The sequence below is a fragment of the Malus domestica genome, chromosome 10 (genome assembly GCF_042453785.1).
Source record: "Malus domestica chromosome 10, GDT2T_hap1".
NCBI lineage: Eukaryota > Viridiplantae > Streptophyta > Magnoliopsida > Rosales > Rosaceae > Malus > Malus domestica.
Genome location: NC_091670.1, coordinates 25,910,572 through 25,919,250, shown reverse-complemented (window position 1 = coordinate 25,919,250; position 8,679 = coordinate 25,910,572). Strand labels below are relative to the sequence as shown.

Here is an 8,679-nt window from a genome sequence, read left to right as displayed (position 1 = left end):
AAAATCAATTGCAGTATCAATCATTGTGGTGTGCTTTATGTAGCATTTCCTTGCATCTACTTGGACTTGAATATATGAACAATGTTTTTTAGAAGTATCCATTCATCTTTCTACAGCTCAAAGATGAGGAGAGGATGGCAATGGAGGAGCAAATTCCAGCATCTCACATGCAAATAGGGATCAATAGAGGATTTCCGACCTACCTAAGCTCGTCAACATGATTCATTTCGTATTTCAGTCTGTCAAATGTTCTGCCATCACAAAAGAAGAGCTTGTGCACAAGCTAATTTGGAATTGTTGATGTGGTGAATGAATATATATAGGGTTTTGGTTGATGTGGTGAGAAATTTCAAGCTAAATTGGAATTGTTCATCATGATTCGTGAGAAATTGCAAGCTCCAAAGCAAATATTAGGATGCAAAGATTGTGGTAGGTGGGATTGTTGATGTGGTGAATGTGTATATATATATAGAGTTTTGGTTTCATGTTTTCTAATCCTGCACTAAATAGGAATTACGTTCCCTAACTGCATACAATCTCTTGTTGTGGTCAACGTGCTCAAACTCTAATCCAATTAAAAAACGATATCCATCTCCGCTCACATGTCTAAATGGGATTTATGTTTGGACTCGAACACTTGTTTTTGTGATTTGAAAAACATATTTCCTTCCAAAGTCGGGACTTCGAAAACAAAAGTGATCACTTTTGATGTTAAAAAGGAATAATCTTTTAATGTAGAGATAAATGCTCTTTTGTAAGAAATAAAAGGACTTCTAGAAGATAAATTGTGTTGGACTTTATCTCAATCATGTCATGACCGGCCCAACAAACTAGATGTCGATTTTTGTGTGTTTGCTAGATTTGATTTTGAACAATACTTTTTATTTTGTTGAAGAAGATATTTTATACAAAATGAAAAAAAGTATCTGAATTTTTTTTTTGAAATAATCCGAAATTATACTTAGATTAACATGGAAGTTTATCCATTTACGAAACGTGAAATTTAAGAACAAAACCGTCATCTTAGTAGTCTTTGCATATAAATTACCATCCATGGTCTCACATGAAACCTTAACAAGGTTGGGTAAACTAGTAGAAGTACAAATATGAATTTGGTCATTAATGAACAATATTTTGCTACTAATGACACTAATCAAGTGGACTCAAAATCTACAGTAAAATATCATCAAACCTCAACATTAATCACGCTTCCAAAAATAATACAAATCTAAAGAATTTATCATTTATATTCAAAATTTGATCTTTAATTTTATAATTGTCAGTTTTTATAAAAAATTTATAACAAAAGCCAAAAACTCGCTTAAAAGACCAATGTGCCCTCCAAATCATATAAAAGAAACAAAAAGCCAAATAGATGCATTTTATTTTCTTTCATTTTTGGTTTTTTCATTTGTAGGGTTTGAGCATTCTCATATCCCACCCAAGAAATTTGTAGTAGTCGTTTTGATGAAACTTGTCATTACGCGTTCTCATGGCATTCTACATCTATGTTCTTAACACAGAAAGGTAGCTAGAATTAAGCATTTAATTAAGAGACAGAATTGAGCAAGAAAATTGGATACTCCATGGACTTGGAAAAATAAAAAGAAGGGAGACGGAGGAAGGTTTTTACCCAATAAATTGTAATTCTTAACAAAATTTGGTGTGCAAACCAAATGATATGTTATTAATAAGAAACAAGCATGCTAATCAACACTTAATCATAATCCAATCATGAACATCCACGTCTTTTTTTTTTGTCAAACGATAGAATTTGTTAGAGTAAATGTTATATTAGCTACTGACAGGGTTTGAACCCACACCGTCATGCAAGGGTTTTCCACCACTGTGGTAAATGGCCACTTACGCTCAACATCCACGTCATTTATTTTGCAAAATTTAGTTTAAAAATTTAGTGTCTCTAGCAATATCCCAAATAACAGTGCTCTCTTGATATGGAAGATAACATATTTGCCCAACGGATCTATTTCGCGAGAAGCAACGGGAAAATTTTCCCGTTTGACCAGAGAACCCTATTAAAATACCCAAAAGCCCCCAATTGGTCATTTAGCCACTGCTCTCTCTCTCACCCTCAAAATCGGCAACTTTTTTATTGACTCCAAATTCCAAAGCTCTTTCTCCTTCTTCGCAATGAGTTCCTCCAAAACCCAAATGATTGCTTAACCCTGTTTCTCTCTAACCTTCAAATTGGAGAAACCCCATTTAAACCCAAAGCTCCGAGTTGCAGAAATTGACTCAATAAGCTCCATAACCCCTGAGAAGCCAAAACAGTTCCGTCATAAGTTCTTATGGGAACAGACCCCCAAAGCAACCAGCTGCTCAGATCCAATTTGCGAGATGAAAGATCGATTCTTGGTCTGGGGAAAACCCGATTGAGACCCATGTGGAGCCTCTGAGAAGCTATTGGAAAAGTAAGGTTTCGTGAATTTCGGTTCTTTATTATGTTTTCGTATTTTGTTCCTAACATTTTTGGTGGATTTTGATTGATTTCTTTTTTGTGTGGGTTTTTTTTCGTTGTTGTTGTAGGTATGAGATTTTGAGTGAGTTTTTCAATTGCTTGGATGCTTCGATTCGATTGTTGCAGTTGAGGGGTTTGATGCCAAGTTTTACCAATCTTTGCCCAAAAATCAAGTGTTTAACTGATAGGTATTGAGAAAGGTTTCTTTTTAATTTGTTATTTGGTTTGGTTGGTTGCTGAAGAAATAAATTAGGCATAAAAAGTGATTGATTTTATTTCTTCATCTGGTTTTTTAAGAGGTTTAGAATTAGTCACTTGGCTCAGTTGAAGTTTGTTTTACCTAAGGTTGTTGAGATTACGAAAGTGCTTGTTAAGGATGGGATAACCAATAATATGAAGCCGGATCTTCGTGTCACCATGAAAGTTGATGCAGTAGAGAATGACGACAAGTTGAAATATGAAGGTGGTGGGCATATGCATTTAAGGAGAGCCTTCCACCATCGGCTTGGAGAGATTTCAAAATCCCATCTTGAGGTATAGATCTACTCATTTTCAGTGGTACACAACTAACATGGTTTAATTTCTTAGGTATTCTATGTTATTGAATCTTTTAGTAAGATTTGAGGTTAATGGAATCCATTTTTACATTGGATGTTCTGAGCAATCTCTGAGATTTTTGTTTGTTTGACTGGTTTCAAAAGTTTGAGCTTATTCCTTGTTACACTCTTTTCTAACAAGCTACTTAGCAATTCAAGATATGTTTTATTGGTTCAACATTGTTTTTCTTGAACTAATTTTCGAATAACATGCGGTTTGAAAATGGGTTTTATGCTTTCAGGGTTATGAAATTCTAGAAGAAACTCTGCCCCAACCATTCAATTGTGCAGAGCAACATATGCATCAAGATACGATTAAGTGTTCCTTATCATCATCTCCCGAGGCATTGACTGGTGTACACACAGTTAAGCAACCAGAAGCATTTAAAATCTCCCATCAAGGGGATGCGACTGCAGAAGCATTGTAGCTTTTTGAAATCCTTTTTGCACTATGTAGGATTTTTCATGGGAATTATGCACAAGCAGAATCGAATTTTATCATGATTCTGGAAGTATGATCAAGTACCACAAGAACCTCACTGCAAAGGGTTATCGGGCACTTATATATAGGTAAATCTGCAATTACAATGTCATCTAGCTTTCGACGGTTGGGTGAGACTGAAAGGCCACTTGCTGTCAGAAAAAGAATGTTTGGTCGTGCCTGGCCTCTTAGAGCTCCTGTGAGGGATGGTATTGTTCCAACTTGGCCGGAGCTGATGGATAGTGAAAGTGTTCCGTGTATTGTAAGTTGCTTAGTCTGTTACAATTTTCATCTTTTGATCCCCTTTCCCATTGTCAGCCATTAATTTCTTGATTCGATAGTAAGTATACTTCCCCGAAAAGGCTAAAAGAAAGATTGTTCAACTTCGATACTAGAATATTATTCTCGTGTACAAGAAGCCTTAGATTTGATATGTCTCCTGCAGAATGATGAGGTTGCTACTGAATGGTTGAACAACGAAACTGTTAGGAAGGCAATCCATGCAGAAACGGTAAGGTTTATCAAAGTTAATGTTTTAAACCAGAAACGAAAGTTTGTCAATGTCTAGTCCTGCTGGCTCCGAGAAGCATTGTAGCTTTTTGAAATCCTTTTTGCACTATGTAGGATTTTTCATGGGAATTATGCACAAGCAGAATTGAATGTTATCACGATTCTGGAAGTATGATCAAGTACCACAAGAACCTCACTGCAAAGGGTTATCGGGCACTTATATATAGGTAATCTCCAATTACAATGTCATCTATTAAAGTCATGCCTGTCGAAAATTCTCTAAAGCTTTCTTTTCACCTTCGCTACAATGTTCGCTTTGATTGCGCTAAAATGGGAGAAGTAAATGAAATTTGAATGTTATAACTGATATGCATTCCTGCTCGATTTTTTGTGGCAGCGGTGATCATGATATGTGTGTTCCTTTCACTGGGAGTGAAGCATGGACTAGATCACTTGGTTATAAGATTGTGGATGAATGGAGGCCATGGACTTCGAACGGACAAGTTGCTGGGTAAATACTATTACATATTTCCGACATCAAACATTGTGAAATATGGTACTGGTGTAGTGAATAATCGAATGTAAATGGCCGCAGGTACACACAGGGTTACGAGAATAACCTCACCTTTCTAACTGTAAAGGTCAGCGCACGAAAATGTTTTTCTTTCTACGATAGGCTATACTGAAACTGTACTAGCTGGTCCTTTTGATTGGATTCAGTTGCGATTTTAATACATTCGTTTTAATGTATTGGTGCAGGGGTCTGGACATACAGTTCCAGAGTACAAACCACGAGAGGCGTTTGATTTGTTTAGCCGGTTTTTGGCTGGAAAACCACAATAAGAGAGCGAGAGCGATGTTGCTATTTATTGCTTATGCTACACAAATTTTAGAGAGAATAAATCATATGGTCAGAAAAAGAAATGTTTGCATTACTATTGAATTAAACTACTTTTACATTGACTCTGCTAACATTCTTTCTCTAGAAATGATCTCTGAAATGCTAACAAACAAGAATTAAAGCTAACAACTCTGCCATGAACTAGATCCAGCTGTTCAGTTCCTGCGACAAACGGCGTTGTTTGTTCATCAACTGCGTTCTCGCCTTGTCTAAATGAGAGTTCCTCCAAACCCTCTCCTTCTTTGTAGCTTCCTTCGTTAGCAAGTACGGATCTCTTTCTTTCGGTAAAAAGAAACGGGTCCTGCTCTTATCAGTAGTAGACGCATACAATTCTTCACCAACCTCGGCGACTTCGTATGGATCAAAATTGAACACCCTCCACAGCTTCTCATTTTCCTTCATGTGTAGTTCAAACCCGTCAGCTATAAAACCCTTCAAAAACTGCCACTGAATCATCTGGTACCATGACGATAACTTCAGATCAATCCCATTGACCGCTACAGATGCTCCCGGGCAGCAAAAATTCTGAAAATAAATCATAATTTGGCGGACTTTCTTCGCAGCATTCACATCACCTCCCATGTTTGGGTAAACAGACTTGAGTTTCGTCAAAACATTCCCTGTCAGCAATTGTTGCAAATTCGAATACTTGATCGTGCTCGGAACCTTTTCTTCAGATCTCCAGAACTTGTCCAAACTACCAGTCTCAAATATCAAAGCTAGAGCTTCAGTAGCCGCCACACATACTGATTTATCGCCGTGCTCTAACAGATTACAGAAGTAAGAAATCGCCCCATTCCAGTAGTTGTAGCTGAGCCGCCATCCCTCCATGCTTGTAAGAAGAAACATCCAAGCATATATTCCGGCAACCAGAACCTCTGGCAAAAGCTCTTTCGCAGATTCCGGAGCACTGATAAAATTCCAAACAACCTGCATTGCAGTTTCAGTCTCCTCCGAGTTAGTTGCACCAAAGAAACTCACAACAGCCAAGCATTGCAGCAGCTTCACCGCCGGTTCATGTCCCGATTCCAGAGACATGGAAATCAGGGGAAGCAATTGTCCGTAGATTTCGGACATTTTATCCTCGCCCTCGACGATCAGGGCCAGCAAGCCTATGGTATGAAGCGAAAGCTGCTTCTCTAAGAGGGAAGCCGAATCCTTTTTCTGGAAATTAAAGCATCTCTGTAGAAAAAATGTAAAAGTTATTAAATTTCCATCCAGATAGTCATAATCATCCATGAAATCCTTTTTAATTAATCGCTTGATTAACGAGGCCAGCGCCGCCTCTCGATCGGACCCCTTCGACCAAGACAACCGATTCAAGTGAGAGGAAAGCTCAATCTCTTCCGGTTTCGGAGCCAAGTAAATGAAAAAATCAATGTCTGAGACATCAATCTGATCATAAGGTATACCTCTCTCTCTTAGCGGCGGACGTTTCTCTCTTGCTCTCGGCACAATCGACGCACCCGAATTCTCTCTTGCTCTCGTCACGATCGACGCACCCGAACCCTTCTGCCGTTGTGCGTTCTTCTGGCGGTGTACGTTCATCGTGATTCGTGAGAAGTTCCAAGCTCAAACCAAATATTAGGATGCAAAGATTGTGGTGGGTGAAATTGTTGATGTGGTGAATGAATATATATAGGGTTTTGGTTTCATGTTTACTAATCCTACACTGAATAGGAATGATTTTCCCTAACTTAGACTGCATGCAATCTCCTAATCCAATTAAAAAACGGTATCCATCTCCGCTCATATGTCTAAATGAGATTTATGTTTGGACTTGAACATTTGTTTTTGTGATTAGAAGAAAAACTAAAAATATAACTTTAACCCTTGAAATTCAATTTTTTCCATATAAAACCCAAAATACGTGTTTTGCTCGAATAAAACTCATTGACTAGACTCTAAATAAGCAAATTCATTAATTATGTTTGACTATATCCATTTAAAAATTTTCAGATGCCTAACATACCCTCATTTAAATGTTTAATGTACACAATTAATTCTAAGCAAATTGTAAAGGGGAATTAATGATTTTACAAAAATAATAAGGAAATTTAGTAAAAGGTCAATAAAATTTTTACTAATGAATCATATATCAATGGTCAATTTTATTTTTGAACTTAATCAATGAAATATTTTTGTTAATTAGATATAGGTCAATAAGAAATGTTACATGGTGTCAAGCCCATATAAATAGTTATACAATTACTTAATCAGTAATTTTTCTACGACTTTCTGTGCCTTCCTAATCATCTGAAATTCCCAATTAATCTCGGAAGATTTCTCAATCTAATCAGGCAGATAAGATAAGAACGCAAGGAAACAAAAACAGTGGGTACCCAGAAAAAAAAGAGGCAGGAAGCTCACATCTTTCGGAGCCGAATCAAATCTGGCAAACCCTTGGGGATTGAGGCCTCGCTTGTCGTTGAAGCAACCTATTTACGACGATGACGACGACAAGGAGTGCAGGTCTGTTGTGCTAGGATAGCACCAAACCTTATGGAACCAACTCTTGATAACCCACAGGAAATATATCAAATGAAATGCAAGAACAAAATATTAAAGACACCAAGATTTTAACGAGGTTCCTCAACAGTCAGTGTAACTGGAGTACATCCTCGGAGCAGTAGTAGCTCACCCAATAATCCACTATCAACCAAATGGGAGTTTACAAAGTGTTGGCAATCTCACAACCCAAATAACCCAATACACCCAATAGCTCTCACACACCACAGAAACAAATAGAGAAAGAAATATAATGAATAATTTCTTCTCTATACATGTAGCTCAAAGCTATTACAACAATAACTATGATGGATGATTGCTAACTGCTATATATTCAGCCTCTGTAGTAGACAATGCAACAGACGACTGCAAAATAAACCTCCAACAAACTGGCCCTTTAGCCATAGTAAACACATAGCCTGTAGTAGACTTCCTTCCATCTAGATCACCTGCATAATCTGAATCAACATAACCAACTGCAAAATGACCAATACCAGAGTCATCTCTCTCAAAGCATAAACCAACATCTCGAGTACCATGGAGATACCTCAATATCCATTTAGCTGCTTGCCAATGCTCTTTACCAGGATTATGCATATATCGACTCACCATGCCAACTGCATGAGCAATATCCGGTCTAGAGCATACCATTGCATACATCAAACTACCAACCAAATTTGCATATGGTATATTTTTCATTTGCAGCTTCTCTTTATCAGTTTTAGGACACTGTAAAGAACTCAATTTAAAATGAGGAGCCAAAGGGGTACTAACCGGTTTAGTTGAATCATGAACTCCAAATTTCCGAATCAACTTTTCAAGATATTGTCTTTGATTCAAACTGACCAAACCCTTCTCTCTATCTCTAGTGATCTCCATGCCAATGATCTTCTTCGCTTCACCAAGATCCTTCATCTCAAACTCATTCTTCATTTGCTTCTTCAATTTTTCAATCTCTTCAACATTCTTTGAGGCAATCAACATATCATCAACATATATCAACAAATAAATGAAAGACCCATCTTGCAACTTCTTGAAGTACACACAATGATCATATTGACTTCTAGAATAATTTTGGCCTCTCATAAATTTATCAAACCTCAAATACCATTGTCTTGGAGATTGCTTCAAGCCATAAAGTGATTTCTTCAATTTGCAAAACAAATTCTCCTTCCCTTTCATTATATACCCATCCGGTTGACAC

The 8,679-nt window shown here is 37.2% G+C and overlaps 2 protein-coding genes across 2 annotated transcripts; one reads left to right on the top strand and one right to left on the bottom strand.

Annotated features, from left to right (window-relative positions):
- The first annotated feature begins 3,662 nt into the window (after positions 1–3,662).
- On the top strand, positions 3,663–5,038 carry LOC114823261 (serine carboxypeptidase-like 21). The gene is made up of 6 exons (XM_070806277.1): positions 3,663–3,818; positions 4,002–4,067; positions 4,181–4,293; positions 4,464–4,577; positions 4,662–4,707; positions 4,826–5,038. The coding sequence occupies exons 1-6, from the start codon at positions 3,663–3,665 to the stop codon at positions 4,907–4,909; spliced, it is 579 nt and encodes a 192-aa protein (XP_070662378.1). The 3' UTR covers positions 4,910–5,038.
- On the bottom strand, positions 4,975–6,549 carry LOC139187512 (uncharacterized). Its single transcript, XM_070806816.1, has 2 exons — positions 6,380–6,549; positions 4,975–6,149 (listed from the first exon to the last, which is right to left on the bottom strand). Exon 2 carries the CDS (start codon positions 6,042–6,044, stop codon positions 5,109–5,111), a length of 936 nt encoding a protein of 311 aa, XP_070662917.1. The 5' UTR covers positions 6,045–6,149; positions 6,380–6,549; the 3' UTR covers positions 4,975–5,108.
- Positions 6,550–8,679: the final 2,130 nt, after the last annotated feature.

Coding starts and splice junctions, on each gene's coding strand:
- LOC114823261 (XM_070806277.1), top strand. CDS start 3,663: ATGTCATCTAGCTTTCGACGGTTGGGTGAGACTGAAAGGCCACTTGCT. Junction 4,068..4,180: donor AGGCAATCCATGCAGAAACG/GTAAGGTTTATC, acceptor TGCACTATGTAG/GATTTTTCATGGGAATTATG. Junction 4,708..4,825: donor TCACCTTTCTAACTGTAAAG/GTCAGCGCACGA, acceptor GTATTGGTGCAG/GGGTCTGGACATACAGTTCC.
- LOC139187512 (XM_070806816.1), bottom strand. CDS start 6,044: ATGTCCGAAATCTACGGACAATTGCTTCCCCTGATTTCCATGTCTCTG.